Source organism: Argiope bruennichi, chromosome X2 (genome assembly GCF_947563725.1).
Source record: "Argiope bruennichi chromosome X2, qqArgBrue1.1, whole genome shotgun sequence".
NCBI lineage: Eukaryota > Metazoa > Arthropoda > Arachnida > Araneae > Araneidae > Argiope > Argiope bruennichi.
In genome coordinates, this window is record NC_079163.1 from 86,924,809 (window position 1) to 86,944,490 (window position 19,682).

General features: G+C 32.6%; 1 protein-coding gene across 2 annotated transcripts in view; it reads right to left on the reverse strand.

Annotated features, from left to right (window-relative positions):
- Window positions 1-225: 225 nt before the first annotated feature.
- The window catches only part of LOC129960057 (toll-like receptor 2), a 45,487-nt gene continuing 26,030 nt past the window's right edge, over window positions 226-19,682 (reverse strand). For both annotated transcript variants that reach the window (XM_056073107.1, XM_056073108.1), the window contains one exon: window positions 226-3,803. In XM_056073107.1, coding sequence (XP_055929082.1) covers window positions 737-3,802 — 3,066 coding nt within the window. In that variant the 5' untranslated portion in view covers window position 3,803 and the 3' untranslated portion in view covers window positions 226-736. The remainder of the gene's footprint in view (window positions 3,804-19,682) is intronic.

Sequence of the window (19,682 nt, forward strand, 5' to 3'; positions counted from 1 at the left end):
TATTTTGATACAAAATAACATGCATGATTGCAGCATTCACATTTTCAATACATTGGAGGAAAAAAGCTATTCTTTTCACCATGAAATTTTACTGCCCGCAAACTTATTAGGCATCATGAATTTACACACTCTCATTTCCTTCTTCTACCTGTAACTGAAGTATAAAAAAATGATAGATTACTACAAAAATGTTTTAAGAGATTATAGGAACTTTTACGAGTTGAAATATGAAAACATTTATTTTAATATGAAATATAATAAGCAAAAGTTTTTCACAAAGACGTCTTGGATGAAGATATTTTTCTTTAGATAACAATCTGCATAGGATGAAAAACAAATGAAGTACTTTAGGAAGTCCAAAATATGCTCTGCATAATTTGGCAGACTTCATTTCAGCTGTTTTTCATTCTTAGCTGTTCAGAATATGTCCTCTTCTAAAATCTAAGCAAACTTATAGTAGAACGATCTTGATTTTCAGAAATTTTCTAATAAGCCAAATTAACTAGAACTTCGAGCGATCATATGCAGGCACAGAATGTTAAATCAATCGGGAGAAGGGGGATTTGACAGAATTTAAATACAATCCACTTGCTTATAAGTGGCACCAGTCTTCGTTCTTTCTTTGAGTGTCAGTCTTCATTTCTGTTTAAAGTTGTTGCATTATTTAATAAGGATAGAAACATATACGTAAAACAACTTTTATAATGAATTTCATGGTAAAGTTATTGCATAATATTCAAGTTATGCATATATCTGTAGAAAAGGACACTTTCAAAGGATGACCTAAAGCTCTTCTCATTCTTTCCCAAAATAACTTTTGGCCTGTCTTGTCCTCTGTCCACGTTAAGCAAGTTCTTGTCTTCTCTAAGTACATCAAGTTTTTGGTATAAATTTTCCTATCGATGTCTTTTAATTTGACTAAAATAAGACAATCTCTTGTATCATCAAAAAGCCTGTGCTGTGCCATATGTAATTCGAACATGCACCATTCGCTCTTAATAAAATCTTCAGTTAAAATTAAAATAACATTTCGACTGGCTTCAATCGCTTCTAAAATATTTTCAGTTATCAAGCGGCCGACTTGAAAATCACGCTCGTGAACGCAAAGTTTGTATTTTGGATCTTTATGTTCTAATGAAGGAACGAGATATTTAGCAATCCAATAATTATCGTGCGAGTTGTAAGATACAAAAGCATCAAACGCATAGCGCTGTTCATTTTCAAAGTCATGCCTAATTTTTTCTTTCACTTTTGCTTTAACGTGAAAAACCCAATACCGAATATACCATCTGAAGAAATAGCACATACATATAGCTATTGTAATAAACAACAATGCAAGAACTATTATTAACAAGCTAAATAAACTTAAGACTTCTTCCTGCATCTCTGAACACTGTATCAATGTCATTTCGATATCTAAAAATGGCTGGCCTCTCAGAAATGCTGGTTCTGTACACATAAGAGTAGAATCCAATTCTTCTCCACTCATTTGCACATTAAAGGTTAAATTTGAGGATTTCAAAAAATGTTGAAATTCTTCCATTCCGCACACTGAGCAATTGAATGGGTTTCTAGTTATATCTAAAAATTCATTAACTTGTTTGAAGTCAGAGAGCATCGAAGGAGTAACATAACTTAATTGGTTTCCTGACAAACTTAGAGCGGTTAAGGAAGAATTCTTATTGAAAATTTCCTCAGACCATGGCACAAGAGCGTTGTTTGACATGATCAGAACTTTTAAATTGTAAATGCTGCTGAAAAATCCTTTTGGAAATGACACTATTTTATTATTGTGGAAAAATACAGTCATCAAGAATGGTAAATGTTTTAAAGGGTACACTGGGTAAGAGAACTGTAAGTAATTAGAAGAAAGGTAAAGATGAGTCAAATTTTGTAACCCAAAGAAAGTGAAATTGGTCAGATAACGCAAAGAGTTTCCATTAAGAACAAGGAATTCTAATGAAAATAGTGTTTCAAATGCATAATCTTCAATTTCTAGAATTTTAGTTACTGACAAATCTAATAATCGCAAACTTTTTAAGCCATGCAAAGAATAGCGTGACAGCTTGGAATCAATTAATGTATTTGACAGATCTAATATTTCTAGACGATTACTATTTTTAAATGCAAAGTCAGGCAAACTAAATTTTATGCTATACCTAGATACTTGTCTTTTTAATATTAATGTTCTTAAATTATTTAGTGATGTATCTCTAACAGGATGTGTTATAAGCTCATTGTTGCTAAGTACTAATTCTTCTAAATTTGGTAAATTATCAAATGCTCCTATCTGAATTATATTTAGAGAGCAATAAGAAAGCCAAAGGGATTTAAGAGATGGGAGAGATGGAAGTTCGGGTACCTGAGTAAAGAAATTACTTGAAAGATCTAGACGATATATTGAAGTATTTTGCAGATAAAGTAAGGATTCAACAGGAAACCAATTTAAACCAACTAAGGACACTGCTCCCAGATATTCAAGTGAACTTTGAACACTGCTGGTAACATTTGTTAAAGCATTCTCATTCATGTAATTTAATGATAAGTCTAAAATTTTCAAGAAAGGCAGATGTTTAAATGCACCTTTTTCAATTGTATTAAGGGTTGAGCTAAACAAACTAAATGTTAGAAGTTTAGTGTTTCTTAAAGGTTCAAGTTCTGATTTGAGTATTCGTTTAATACGAAGGTTATTGTCTAAAGTCAAATTTTCAAAATATTGTAATTTACCGAGCGCAATTGCTATTGTCTCCAACCTCAAGATTGAATTCATGGACAAATTTAATGATTTAAGATTCGGGGTGAAATCAAATAGCTTCCTAAAAAGAACTTGGATATTATTTTTACTAAGGTCTAATGATTCTAGTCTCTGAAGTCCAGTAAAGGCTCTGGTAATATATCGATGACGATTGTTGTGTAGTCTTAGCGTTGTTAAATTTGTTAAATGTGGGAAAAGTGGCTTTGTCAAGATCATTGCTGGACTATCGGATATGTCTAAATCTCTTGTTTCAACTGGTATATATTCCGATACCTCATACAAAGAAACATTGTAACATGTTATTTTTAACTCATCATTTTGTGATATGTAACAATCAAACATAACAGTTAGATTATAACCTAAGAAGTTGCTTATATCAGAAGTATTGGAAGTGACAGGGTAATAGTCATAATATTTAGTTTCATTTTCCAGTCGGTGTTCAAAGAATTCCTTTTTTAAAGATTCGAAAATTTCAGTCACTAATTCATCAACGGTTTGATATTTGTTGGTAGGATTTAAAACAAGTTCACATGTTTCACTACAGTTTTCATTTAATAAAAACGTATTTAATTTCACACCATCTTCTGTGCCATTACTACTTCCATTTACGGACACTCTTTTGAAAAAAATTATGCTAGGATGATCGAATGATTTTATGAAAGTCGGGGAATTGTATGTAGTGTTTGAGGAAGAAAAGTCCATAAGGCTTTTGTCGTTGGAGATTCTTGGAATGTATTCCTGTTCTGTACCACTATCTTTGCTGTTCGAATCCATAGCATTCCTTGCGTGGCGAAAGGACTGGTAGTTTTCGATTTCTGTTGGAATTAAGATGTTTTCTTTCCGGAATGAAGTGTGATGTGCTTCTACTTTAATCGGGCCACCGAGATGTACAGTAGACCTCCGTGAACTATTTGCCGTTTGAAACAGGCTCTCATTAGGTAATCCAGATACAAAAATATTAACTGCTGATTTACTGATATATGCTGAGCCAATGAGTAGAATTCCATTCAATGCCGATAAGATAAACGATTGTAGAAAACATGTCATTCTATAAAAATAAAAGAAATATATATCAATTTGCAAATATTTCAAAAGAAATTTTAAAGATAAACACAATGTATCTTATTTTAATTATTCTTTAACAATTTTAAAAAATTACAATGATATACTTATTTCTGTTCCAATTTGAACCTTTATTAAGATCATTGGATGCCTATTTATATAACGTTGGGAAGGACTATTTTGAAAAAGAAAGCATATGTTTGTTCCATAAAAATTTAAGAGCTTTCGAAATAATGAATTAATATTCTACAGCACAGTGAAAAGGTGACGTTTTTGGTGCCGTAAAACTGTAACAAAAACAAAACTAAATAAAAAAAGTTTTTCTTTGTAGCAGATAAAGGGAAAGTCGAAGCAAAACACTTTTTCTAATTTATGAAGAAAATGTTTAAGAAAAATTTTAAAGCATTAAATCCCAAGAAAACAGATTTAGAATGATTCAAGATTTCAAAAAGATTTTCAAAAAATCTATGTATGCCGTCGTTGAAATTGTAAAAGTTTACTTGAAACTCACCAATATAGAGAACTATCTAAATCGCACCAATATCACCACAAATAGTCTTAAAACAAAATTATAGATGATATAAATGAAATTTCAGTTAGGATCTAATATTTCTTTTTTATGCTCCTGATGAATTGTCACACATACGCTGAAATATGGCTAAATTGCGAGGAAACGTTCTTTCATTTAATCTTATAAATGAATCAATAAGCATAAAAAGGGTTCATGTATGTTACTTCACAGGCAGTACTTTAATTTGTTCGAATAACTACGATTCTCATATGAATATAATCCTGTGGAATTAATTACTTAATTAATTAATCCCACGTTAATTAATTAATCCCTAATTATGGATGCTGCGATTATTTCAGATTCCTTCACATAACAAGAAACATTTATTAGAAACTTAATACGAAAACACTCATAGAAGCGCAAAATAAGTATTCAAAAGTTATTATACGAATACTGAACATTAACTGAAGGAATGCCAAAGTTGCAAAAAATTTATAGCGGATGGATATTTCATATACAGTCGGACTCTTCCTGAGTACAAATTAAACTGCCAGAACATATATTAAATTGGTACAAAACCTAGTGAAAAGTAATTCAACATACGCCTAAATGCATAATCGAACTGAGCAGTCTCGCAAATCTGAATTTTTTTAACGTTTTCTTCTTGAACCCGAGAAGTGAACATCACATATGATCAAGTGCTATTTGAGCCAATCTGATTTAAGAGACACAAATAAGAATTGAACAGCTTTTCTTTCATAATTTTTTTCTTGATGAATGGTATTTTTAAAGGTGCCTTAGCATTATGTTTTTGTGTATAATTTTTGTTCTTGTGAGCATATATGTAAATAATTTGCTTTTATTTCGATCTTAGTTCAAATATTTTTTTCTCTCAATTATGCTTCAGTATTACTTTTAATATTTTTATTAGATTTTTCTTAATTTCAATTTTTAAATCTGTTGTATTTTAAGTGTGAAAGATGTAAACAAACTTTTTTCTCTGGTGTTAGAATTTTTTTTCTCTATAGTTTCACAATTCTTAGTTTTTGCTTTGCTTCAATGTACTATTTAAATGCTTTCTTTTTAGCTGCATTTCCTTAAAAGTATAATAAAAAAAATATAACCTTTTTTAGTTCTGATTTCTAATAAAGATTTTTCCCTATTCATTCAGCCGTTTACTATCCATAACGTTGCACACACTGAGGTATGAGACAGTGTTTTATGAACATATATCCTTTTTTACAATTATACATAAAGCCCCAGTTCCCTTATCCAAATTCCTCAGGGGTGTACTTTCTTTTGAAGCTACGGGCTTTACGTTCCCGACGTACCCCAGTTTTTGGCTTCCTTTTAGTTTACCATCCCCTCTGTCTTCTTTTGGTTACCGTTTTTTCCCTCCCTCGAATAAAGGGAGAAGTAGCTGCCGCTGCTCTGTTTGTTTCACCTGGACAACAAATAGTCCCCACGTGTTAGCCGTTTGCGGTGACCCATAACACAGATGTGCCCGGGATCCAGATTTTGGTCCCCGGGGTATCAACGTGTGGTAACCCAGGCATTTGGCTTGTCTGCTCAAGGAGATCCAGCGAATGGGTCATTTCTTGGGTTTGGCCTCACTGTCCCCAGGAGTAAATTCCAGAATATAGGTTCCGGCTTGTATTAAGTTGAACACCGACGTTGGCAATGTCCAGAGCCGGTGACTGCCTTCTCCAGTTGGGCTCCTTTGTGAGTGATGCCGCCGGACCTGAAACCTTGTTCATATTGCATACGGCCCCTAACCAAATCTCCCTTTAGTGTGCAAAATCATAATGTTTCTTATCAAATTCCATCTGTCATTCTTTGATTTTAGTTCAGTATCATCAGAAAAAGAAACGTTGCATACCATGTCGCGTCTTTTATTGAAAAAGCTGTCACTTCACATCTGGGTGAAGTTAAAAGCATTTCGATCTGAAGATTTGGTTTTATAAGTAACTAATCGTAAACAGGGGCAAAAAAATTTTAAACATTGAATCTGTTTTCACAATACCAGTTATTCATTGTCCCCATCGACACTTAACTTCTCTAACAGAGTTATTTCTTGTGGGAAGCTATATAATATTGAAACGGATGAAATTCTGAACAGAATTACGCAATTAGGGCGTATTTGATACCAGACGAATAAATGTAAAGAAATGGCAGCATTTTTAAAACGAAACTTTTAATCTTGACTGTTGGTTTTCCCCAAAACACTGAAATTCATTAAGGTTTGTCACATGGATGGATTTGCCTTGCATCCCGAACCATTGTAGATGTTTCAACTGCCAGCGCATTAGACATTTCAGAGTTAATTGCCGCGGGACATTTACTTATGCCCACTATACTGAAACAGGACATGAAAGCCCTGAATGCACTTATTCTGAAAAATGTTTCAACTGCAATTTCCTTTTCACGTTCTTACCCTAAGCGGCAGTTCGAAAAAGATGTACTTGCCGCCAAAGTCAAAAATTGTATTTCATATCCTGAGGCTAGGAAAATTATACGGCAAATATTCCTGCTGGGTAATTAATTAACGGCAAATATTCCTGTCTGTTCCGAAGAATCCATCAGATATAACTTTGGACTCATATCCACTCATTTAAATCTTATTTGCAGTTTTAAATACTCTTTTACATTATCCGTTTTTTTTTTCAATTTTACATTGATATGATTTTAATCCTGGTTTAGCGCAGCACAGACAAATATATGGCTCTCGTGCCAGGGAAATCCAAACAATCCCCAATCTAAAATTTTAAATTTGTATATAATCTAGCATACATAATAAAACAAATTTTATTATACTTTGTATCGAAAGGAATAAATATTTCCTCTTCCGAACATATTTTTGTTTCTTTGGATATATTAGCCAGAGAAACTTTCATAATCTGATTAATATCAAACTATGTAAGAAATTTTACCATATTTTTTGCTTATCTAAAAATAGTTTTAACGTTAATAACACCAATATGCACCAATATGCTTTTAGGACGATACAAATCCAATTTATCCACGCTTTTATTGGGAGGAACAATTTTGTATCTATAATATAAGATTTTTGTAGCAGGACCCTGAAATGTTTCACATATTTTCTAAAATTAACGATTTTTTTTAGCAATTCATACTTTTTCTTGAAATTAAAAAAAAAATATTACCAGGTGGTAGAAAATTAATGAAGAGCTGTGCATAAATATAATTACGCTAGTTAGGGGATTCTAAATAAGAGACACACTAGGTTTCTTAATAATAGATGAATAAGAGTGAATGAAACAGAAATTAGGGTGAAATTTAAAAAACGTGCACTAATAATGAAAATAAAAACAGGGTGGCAATGTATATAACACAAGGTGATTATATATATTATATTCGAAGAAATAAAATGGTAAATAAAACTTCTTTTAGTATCCTAAATCCATATTGGAATCTATAATAATCATAAATCCATATTTGAGTTCTCCCCTTCAGGGGCTTATATTCTTTATGTTGGTATGGTTGTCTCAATCCAGAGGTTTCCAGGGATATTTGCTCCCTTTAAGTTCCGCATCTCTATGCCTTTTACTTCGTTCTTTTACATCCATTCCTCTACGACAAACAAAAGACCTTTCCATGAGAACCTGCTGCCGTCAGCTTCTTACTTCTCATGGAAAACAAGAAACCCCACAAATCGGCCGTGCGCAGCATTGTATTAGACGAGTGTGCATTGTTGTTGTCCGGTGTATCAATCAATTGATGATTAGTCACCTGAGTGATTAATGTGCTGAGGATCAAGCAAAGGGATCATTTCTTGAGCTTGGCGTTAAGAATCCTCAGTGGCGCCGAAGTGACGAAGAGAGTATAGGTTCTGACTATCACTAAAGTGGATGCCGAGACTGGGAATGAAAGACTGGAACCAGTAATTCTTTCCTAGTTGGGCTCCGTGTTGAGCGGTGCCGTGGGTCCTGAATACCATTTGATGAAATCATATGGGGAAAAATATCTGATCCTTGAAGTAAACACAAAGATTCAAGCTTGTCTTTAAACGAATTTTTTTTAAATTCCTTTTTGACACCCGTATCAGTACAAAATGAAAATTTTTCTATCGCACCACCATTTTTAATTGAAAAAGGCATTAATAGTAGTATTAGAAACATAGTATCCACCAAGAAGTTCGTTCCGAGAACATTTTTTATAAAGCCTTCTTCTCGAAAGCAAGCATAAATAAATTTAAAGTTGAAAAATATTGCAAATAAAACAGTCAGTAAATATTCTACAACGACTGAATACCTCAAAAGGAACCTTTCTTGTGGTGAACTTCTCAACATTTCCACAACTCGTGGAAAACTCGTGAGAAAATAACTCATGATTAAAATTGTCACGGGGTGATACATGGTCGTGTTAAAATAAGAGGGACAATATTTGAATTAAAAAGGTTGTCCTAAACTTTCATGCTTCTAAACCCCCTCAGTCCATTAAAACAAGCTACTTAAACTTAGTTCAAAAACTTTCCGTCCTAAACCAAATCCTTTCCGTTGTTTTAATTGCAAACATGTTGGATATTCGAAAACTGTCTGTCGTAGAAGAGCTGACTTGTGCCCATTACGTTGCCAAAATTCAAGACAATCAGCAGTGTAGGGCAGAGAAAAAGTACATTAACCACAAAGGATATCATACCTCCTTTTCCCGTACTTGTTCATTCTCTCAGTTTAAAAATATATATTCACTGTCAAAATAAAAGAATTTCCTATTCTGTATCTAAGCATATTGTCAAATCTTTATCACCTACAGTTGAAATTAGCTATACTTAACCTTGATGCCCAGCAGAGTTAAATCATGCAAATAACCATATGAGATTTCTACTTCAGGAAAAACAATTACAGTTCCTGAAGTTACTCATCCACATATCATTCAAACTGAGCCATATTTTTCCATTCCAAACTTTGAATTATCTTCAGATTTACAAGATTCAATCGGTATTCAAACAGAACAACAACAACAACAACAAAAAAAAAACCTAACATAAGAGCCTCGCTAAACTTGATAACAAAAATCCATTAATTGCTGGAAGAAACATATAAATATTGATATTGCCTTTATAGGCTTCGGTTTTCTGCAATTACGCCGATCGATAATCATCTCCGTTCAACAGATGCATCAGACACCGTAGTCATTAATCAAACATATTTGGAGGCGGGATCAACATCTGTAAACCCTCCGAATTGATGCCAACCTTACAATCTCCAATTATAATTACTGATAGTGAAATCGATGCTCACATAATAGTCCTATTGAATCCATTGATGAAATTCCTCCCATTATAGAACAAACACTGTCTCTTCTAGTAGTGTTATTCTGAAAGAAAAATTGAAGTAGAAGCCGTTTCGATGTGTTAATTTTAAAACTTGTTATTCTACTATTATGCTCATAACAAGTACTTAAAAAGACATCTAATTAAAACTCTAATAACTTTTAAGACGGTTTTCCAACAGCATTTTTTTAACTGAATGAAAATGTTTTCGGTACCAAAGTTTCATGGATATTTTTACTACTGTACAGTTGAGAGAAAATCTTTTCATTTCCAAACTTTATATATTTGTGATATTTTGGCTATTTTTGTTACGTTTTTAAATAATTTTATTTTATCGTAAGATTTATTGTTTGTCGTTATTTTATTTTATCGTAAGATTTATTATTTTATTGTAAGATTTTATTGTTTATAATACTCTCAAAAATGTTTTTACGAATCGGGTTTCTATAATTCACGTTTGGTGCAGCATAATTAAAATTGACTTTTGTACCTTTAAACCTTAATAAACCAATCAAACTAAATTTGGAATCCTGTATTAAATATTTTTTAAATATAAATTTAAAAAAATAATGGTTCCAGAATTAGCGAACCAATTTCATCATGAAATTGAAAATAAATGAAGTTAATTTTAATGATTTAAAATAAAAATTAATAGCAATGGTATTGTGAACCTTATACCGAAATGAAATTTCATATCAGAATTTAATCAATGTATTGCAGTTATTTCTTTTAGAAGCAAATTGGGGTGGTTGAGGCCCCATGGTTTTCCCGCAAAGTTGACCATCGGTCAGATAGAATCATGAATAGTCAATAGTTAAATTTCTACCAGAAACAAAAGCTACCCTGTATTCAGTTAGCAATTGATTAAAACAAATTAGAAGATTTTTAGAATTCCCCATTGTCAGCTGAATCAAACTGGATTTTTATTATGCACATTTCAAATGGTCTTACTGTTACAATAATTTTTTAATATAAAGACCTTTTCTAATTCTAGGCCTTTTAATATCATATTCGACCCTGAATCTTTAATTTGACTCGAAACATTTAATACAGATTAAATTACTGCAATTTTATACACATTGTATATTCATTCCTCCTATCTTGAATATTTTTTATGGTATGTAGAAAATATCCACAATGATGACACTACCTTACATTCTAGAAGTTACATGCACCGAAAGAAACTTTCAGCTCAGTACCATTTTCTTACATTCTCAGTTTCCAGGCATCCAAACTGTCAAATTTCTATTCCACCGTCTCTCCTTCGTCTCTATTATGTTTGCCTCTCTCACTTACTCTCCTTCAGTGTCAAAGTTAAAAGCATCATAAATGACTCGTATCTATATAATCTATTTCTCCAGACTAATGATCCTTTAGCACTCTCACTTTGGTATCTACCCCAGTTCTTATTTCTCAATCCTTTTTCTGAATTTGACAAATCTAAAACTGCACCGGCAGTTTTCCAGCTGCTATTTTATTGTCATTGCTGTCAATACTGCTCTTATATGCCAGTTTATACTGATGGTTCAAAATCAGACGGGCATGTTAGTTGCGTATTAATAATTAGATCTCATATCCACATTTACTGTCTGCGGAACTCGTGCTCTATTTTTATTCTCATTGCTGTCGATACTGCTCCTTATATGCCAGTTTATACTGATGGTTCAAAATCAGACGGGCATGTTAGTTGCGGATTAATAATTGGATCTGGTATCCACATTTACTGTTAAATTTTCCTACAAAAGTAACATAAAATAAACATGATTAAAAATATTTTCGTCTTGTATTATATGACGAAATAGTGATGTTTCTGTCACATGGATTCGAGAAGATTGTGAAGTATTCGATATAAAATTAACAGAAATACAAAAAAGAAACCCCTCAGATTAGTTTTAAAAAAATAGTCAAGAAATCCCACGTTTCTTCCAACCACAACAAACAGCAAAATGACAAGTTAAATCCCTCTATAATGATAGTGACATTTGATTTTTTTTTACGACTATTTCGTAAAAACGACTATTACGAATATTTTTTTACGACTTATTACGTAATGGTCGTGAAAAATTACCAGCAACAACCAATTTACAGTGAACCTGTTTTGAGTACAGTTTTTTGTTCACTAAATATTACGATGAAAATTTCCATCTTCATGCAAAGAAGGTTTAAATAAGTACTTATTACTTTGGAGATATTTTAATGTGCTGATAGTAATAGAGTCGAATCGAAATTTCTTATCGATGGAGGAGATTACACTTGTTTACTGGTTCTTATTCAGTACTTCAATTTTTATTTCTTGATTCTAAAAGAAAACAATATACCAATTTAGGAAAATAGTAGTCATCTATCGTCTTCTTCAGAAGTCAAGCAATTGAATTGCGTTTTGTGTTTTTCGTTAATGGAGATTATTTTTAGAGATGGATTTTCTTACAGATTTTTATTCGGGTCATGCACCTATATATACTTGGGCTGTTTTGGTAGTATAGAAGTTGGTTTTCGAATGTTTTTGAGTTTTGAATGTGTATGATAAAAAACTCGTTACACTCAAAAATAACTAAAATTCCTTCAATAAAATACGACATTAAACAACAACATTAAACTAAACAACTTGCACAAATTATGATAAACCAACACATCAAACTCTACTCAAACAATCAAAATGACCATAGATGTGGAGAACCAGCTGAAAACAAGCCTTTCTCGCAACCACTGCATTTTATACTTCTAGTTCTACAAACAGTAGCGCCCTCTTGCGTGCCAAGTGGTGCGATCTAGTGGCTCATTTCTCAACAGTGTAAGCTCTTCAATTATTATTTCTATTATCAATTTAATCATAAGAGCCATCCCTTTGCTTATGAAATGCTCATTAGATGAGACGGTTTTGGTTTTGGTTTAAGGATCAATTCTATATATTCAAGATTTTCATTATATGAATTGACATTTTGCCACGTGAAATGACTGCTACTGAATATACTGAGTCTGACAAAGGTATTTGGAATAAGATGCGTAATATTATTTGTGCATGTGAGGAATTCTACGAGAGCAAGAAATTCACATACATATTTAAGTATTTTAAACCTGCCATGTCTTAATCAAGAAATATCGATAAAAATTTTTAATTGTTTCATCTACGAGATACTTTAGATGTTCCTTATATTCAGTTTAGTAGAAGAATAAAATTCTTCTAATATTTTTAAATCGAAATAAACAAGTAAAAAAAAAGCACGAAATAATTGCATAGTTTCATGAGTGCTTAGCTCATCAAGCACAATTTTTATTCTATATTGGCAAGGATTGGAGAATTCAGCAGATTTTTCATTTGTCTTGGTGCAGATTAGCCAGATAAAGTAATTTTGATGTTTAACTAAGCAAACAATTCATTATGATTAAACTATAATTCCAATGTAGTTTATATCTAACAGTAAATATTGGGCATAATGAGTTTCGTATGTAATTTATGTGGATTTTGATCCAACTTCATAATTCCAATCTCTTAATGTCCCTTACATACTACACCAACAGAATTTTTACCATTGCTTACGATCTAATAAAAAGTATTTTCGAACTCATTGTTTTCCAATCCAAACCCTCTTTTAACTCATTTGTTAATTATTTGACTGATAGATTCGCTCATTTTCGCAGTGTTCTTTCGTCCCATATATGATTGGTGCATTGTTTGAGAGAATAGTGTAGTCAAGTGATACCACAAATACTATATTCCTATTATTTTGGAATAGGGTAAATTGTTTTTTTCCTTACTTAAGACCCTCTTTGCTAAAAAGTACTAGATTTCGCCCATGGCTGATCTAATATTAAAAAAAAACAAATCGTTATCTTTAATGTGCCTTCATTATTTTCTGACCTTAATATAAGTTCGATAAATATGGCATCCAGTAAGTCTTCTGCTGTGTGGAATGTATAACAGACGTAACTATACATCTGAAAACAAAGATTTCTCTCATATAATTTGAGGAATACGATAAGAGGGCGTTGAAGCAAAATTAAGAGCATATTTATATAAGTCAAACTTTTATCTAAATACCTGGATGCACGAAGATTCTTCCCTAAATGTTAGTAGTAGAGGAAAGTTAATAGTAGATGAATGTTAACGTAGTAGACAATGTTAATTTATAGCTATTATATTCTGAAAAATTTGCAGATCAACACGACTCAAGACGAAAAAAGGGTTACTCTCATGCTTTGAATACTGAAACGTAACCAAACAATCGGAGGAATACAGTCACTGCCGTACATTGCTCTATGGGTAGTATGCGAGTCGGGTCATCTATAAGGAACTAATAGGCTTTTGAAGCTGAAAAAATCCTGAAGTTGTGAATGATTGATTAGATCTTTACTTTACGGAGTTTGGATTAGCATGCGTACAAACTGTAGTCACTTCATCAATTACAGCTGGATATCGCCGATAGTCAATATTTTGTCATGAGATTTCTGGACAAAAACTCAAAACCATTATTTAGCATCATGTGGATCTATGACACTTGTTTTTCGTCATATTCAATACTCAAAACTATAGCACATAAGTGATATCAAATCTCCGTGAGTACACGAACAAGAAATTGAATTCACTCCATGCAGCAATCCTAAAAGACTCACCTTTATGTGGGTACATATGTGGCGATACCCAAGTTCTCAGGGATCTTTAGTCCCTGTCAATTTAATCTCCCTTACGCCTTCTACTGTCTGCTGTATATTTCCATCTCTTGACAGAAGTGAGAGCTCTCGATGCGAAGGTGGCACCGCTCTGTTTGTTTATTCCCTCTTATGGACATTTAAAACCCACGTGTTGATCTACGTGGCAAACTATTGGAATAGAGGTGCGCTGCTGGCAACCGGTGTATCAATTTCGGATGATATCCTAACCTTGTTGTCTAATATGTTAAGATTTAAGTGAAAGGGTCATTCTGTGGGCTTTTGAGTTAAATTCAAGGTCCTCTTTTAGCTTTTCCATGATCTTTCCTTCAATGGGCTTTGGAAAAGAAATTCTAACCATTAAAATGATTAGAAATATTTCATTTGCTGAAACCAGGAAATTAGTTACGGAACGCACTTCCAAACCAGGATCATATTCATCCACTGTCAAGCAACAGGCGTATATCAGATTTATTTCAACCCCAGTAATATAGAGACCATTCCATTCTAATGTGTTTGGGAAATCTGTGCCTTCTGCTATCTCATCACAACCCACAGAAGAACCACCTATTTCCGTGAAATTTCCGTCCGAAATTGTTTCATCTTTTGAAACATATACCTCTGAAGAAATTCAACACTTATTAATTAATTGTAGTGTGTTACTTTTATCTTTCTCCCGTCGTTCTTTAGATGACAAGTAAGGGATGGTTGATGTTCTATTAGCATCGTAATTTTAATGGACAGCCAAACACCCGACATGGTAGCCGTGCATGGCGATTGTTTAGATGGTTGTTGATGCACTGTTGGTTCTTGGTGTATCAATTCTGCTAGTTTATAGCCACTTCAGTGGTTAATTTGCTAAGGACTAAGCAAAGAGGCCACTTTCTGGATTTCTGCGTTAAGAGTGGTAGATGTTCCTGGAAGTGGCCCTTAACGTATAGGTTCTGGCCAGCACCAAGGTGGATACTGAGGCTGGGAATTCCCTATGCCAGCAACTGCTTTCCCTTGTTTGGCTCCGTGGTGGGCGGTGGTGTAGGGGCCCGAATTTGAATTATCATTGCATGCTTTTTTTATCCTAGTGTCACTGAATAAACATCAAATTCCCGTTATTTTATGCATACCGATGAAACTTTTGAGACTTTCTCCCTTTCATAAATTAGTTTTATCTACTATTGGTGAAAAGTCGGATGTTGAAAAATTGAGTGTTAGCGATCATCTTCTTATTCAAACGAAATTGAACAAGCAGGCGGCTACACTCAATAAGCTAATTACTTTAGGTCCATGGCCAGCAAAAGTATTTCTTCACAAGACATTAAATTTCTCCAGGGTGGTTATCTCAGAACAATCTCTTGTACAACATCTCGACTCAGAATTTGTGGAAAATTATGATACTGGTGGGTATGCGCAGTTTGTAGGATTTATGTTCGACTTCCCGAATGATATTTCCCACAAGATGCTTTTTCTACCAAAATTTATACGTGCTGGATATTTACGTTGTAAAATTCGTCCATATATAGCTAATACTCTAAGATGTTATCAATGTCATGGGCCTCACGACAAGCTTGTCATGGATCATGGCACCAATACATAAAATTCAGAAACATTGAAATGCACAAATTGTGTACGTGCTCTGTCTGCATGGCATTTAGAAAGACGTATTTGAAAGCAAGTGATCAAGCAAAAAAATTAAACGTTATACTTTGATTCGAAGAGATGGTAACTCCGGTCTAGTCTCAGAGGATGCTGCTATCCTCGTCTCTCATAACCATCCTTCTTCAGTAGTTACACTTTACACACAACTGCAAATAATCGTGGTCCGTACTGCAATTTCACGTTTTGAATTATGCAAAATATCATCCTTTTATGCTCCGGTTGATTTCGCACCTCACCAGTTATTAGTTTGTATGTGAAAAATTTTCAGCTTTCTCTGATTCGTAGGATACGTTTGCTATTTTTTTATTTTCGAATTTTATAGACCGAAACTAACCCAATGAGAGATATTTTTGGATCGTATTCAATAATAGGTCTTCATATATTCCTCCTTTGGGACAGCGAATTCCTAAATTACTTCCAAATGAATTTCACTCTCACTGTGCAATTTATTTGCAATTCCCCCTTGGATTTGCAATAACTTTATCTCCATGAATCCGTTTTCGTATTTTATTTTGCAATTTTAATCACTGAGGTTCTGAATTTTACTTCTCTGCTTATGAGTTTTTTAAAAACTTTATTATCCATGTTTTTATATCAATTGCCAAAACTTTAAAATATTTGTCAAGTTTTACATAATCACGTATGCTTAGCGTCGTATGTTCAAATTTGACTTTTGCGTCAAAGAATTTCAACTACTTACCTACCATGAATCCTTTTACGAATCTATTTGCATCGGAGATTTGTAGTTCTATAGACACTTTTTTTTCATGACTTCCAATCTTCCAAGCCATGACTTTTTAAAAAAAATTTGTCTTGTTGAATACCCACAATCATTCGCTGATATTTGTTTCCTCCTTTCTGCCAAAAGGCGAGCTTTCTTAGCCGTCTTTGATTACTTAACTTGCTGCCATTGATTTGAATTCTTTGTTTCCTTTACAATTTGAGCATTTTTTTTTTTTTTTGGTTGACTTGTTTTTATTATGTACTGAATACGAGACATTTGAAGTCGCTGATATTTTTGATGACATTTTTCTGAAGACATTTAATAGACGCTGCAGATGTGGTCTTCATTCTTGTTGTACTTGGTGCTACAGGTTTAAGTTTCACTAAGGGTGGACCAGGGCTGGTCATCTGGGAGGTGCGGCGGATTGTATGCACCGGGGCCCCAACATGATCAAGAACTACAATAATGTTCTGAATGGTAATAGTCGGTTGGGAAGAAGAGAGGAAGAAATTTAATTAGAACAATCGATGGGTTTTGAAATTTACGAAGTTTACAGATATAATTCAGTTTAGTGCAAGTGTGCAACTTATTATAAACGAAGTACGGTCATTTAGTTCACCTAACTGCATATATTTCTTTGATAATTCATACTCTAAAATGCTTAATATTTTTAGATCTAATCATATCCATGCCAAGGATATATCTCTCTGGTTGCCAAGACTCGGTTTCAAAAAAGAAAATTAGCAGAAAAGGGGGAAAAAAATGGAAAACGAAAATTTAAGTCATGAGAAAATCTGTTTTCTTCTCTACAAAATAATTCTGGCAATGAAATTGCTTCGACTTCAGAAGTTACGATTCAAGCTTCAACTGGCGAAGAAAGTTTCGCCCAAACCACACAATCTTGCTTTGAGAGTGTAGAAACTGGGAAAATCTTTGAAAAACCACATGTTTATACAAATATGATTGAATCAGAAAATAACAACGCAAATGACAATAACAAATGTGATCAAGTGCATATAAATGATTAAGTTTTATGAACAAGCATTATAATTGATAAGTTTAAATAGTTTTGTCTTAAAAACAGACTTGTACGAAACAAAGGAGTTTTTGCTAAGAATGCTGAAGTTAGATGATTTTCCACTACTTACTACTTTTAAAAAAAGTGACAAATGGTGAAATGCAGTTCGCAGCTGGTTGATTTATTCAAAACCATATGATTCGGTATTTTGTTTTTGCCGTACATTATTTTCGAAAGAAATAATAATAATAATAAAAAAAAAACTACATGAATTATAGATGGCTATAATAACTGGAGGAAGTTGTCAATTGTAATTCAAGATTATGAGCGTTCTATTTGTCACTTAATTCATTTATTGCTTGGAAAGAATTACTGAAACGACCAAATTTATATTTCTACTATTGATAAAACAAATCAAGTTAAGAGGACAGTGGACTCTATATAACTTTTTTCTTAAAAATAAACTTAGAGTTATGAAATTTTTTGCTCATAATCTCTGGAGTGTAATTATACTAAATATCCTTCAAAAAATATTTTCAATTAAAAATTTTAAAAAAAATTAAGTAATTTTTTAAAAATGTTCCATACGTTTCAATTTTTTAATTTTTGACTTTATTTTACATTATTACTACTTATAAAGGTATTTCAAATACATTTAGGTATTATTTTGTCATTTCATTTAAAATTTGATTTTTAAAAAGGTTTTTTTGTTCATATGTGTTTGATTTGGATAAAAATTTTAGGCTTAGTTAAAAGTTAATTTTATTTTGAATATCTAAATGAAGCTGGAATGTAAAATGGATACCAAGATTTATTTCAGTACATGTCAGGATTCTGTATATGAAATTTCATAAAATTTACTCAAAAATTAAGACGCATGGAACATTTTAAAGGCACGCAAAACTGATAAAATATAGTTTTGAGAAAAAGGCATTTTAATAATATTTTTTACACTTACCTTTAATATTTGCTTTTTTGATACAACTAAATGCTGATTTTATTGAACAACAGATATATTTATATCTTATTCTTCAGTTCAAAGCATATTTTTTTGAGAAAAAAAATATTAAAATGAAACAGATCAATTTGGCATATTGAGATTTTTAAGAACGGCATAATTCATTTAACGCAATAAAAAATAATTTATTCAAAAAAAAAAATAGATAAAAATATTAAAATTTTCCAGAACCATATGTTTTCCCCTTTTTTAATATTTTTTGTGGTTTTAATTGATTTAGCAATCTTTTTTTCAATTCTTTTCTTTTTCCGGATATCACAACTCCTATTTTCACTTTGAGCTATACGGCGTTTGTCACGTCTTTGGGCTATATCTAAAGATGCTGCATTAAATTCACTCTGTTCTAAAGTAATATTATTGAAACCGCCAAAATTATATTCCCCTACAGAAGTAATTACTGCCATTTCCAATCTCTTTTTAGAAACAAAAATTTCTTTGGGGCAGTTTTTCCAAATAATACTGTGGATGCTTTCATTTGCATTTTGGGTTTTTCCAGAAGCACATCTCCCTAACAATTCATTATTAGCAAGCCTTTGATATATCGGTAGAATTTTTTCCAGCACCAGTTCCAGCATAATTTTGTTTTCATTGTGGAATGTGATTTTGGCTCTTCATTGTTAGCTAGAGCCCTCTGATAAAAACAGCATGAAGTAGAACCAGTAGGGCATTTACTATGCTTAGGTGTTTTATCTGTCGATGAGAAGTGGAATAATGATGCAAATATTGCTGATTTCATTTTTTGGACATCAGGGACATTTTCTTTTATAGCTTTTCTATAATAGTTTGTTAGCTTTAATATGGTGCTCTCTTTTAAACTTCCCACTTTACGGCTACCAAGTGTAATTCCTTTACTTTGACATTCTTTAATTTTTTTACCAAGCCCCGTACCAAGTCTCTTTGCCACATGGTTTACGCATTCTTCTTTGGTAATTTCTACATCTTCACCATACACATTTAATTCTGGTACATGTTGGTATGTCTTGGCATCACCATCTGACACG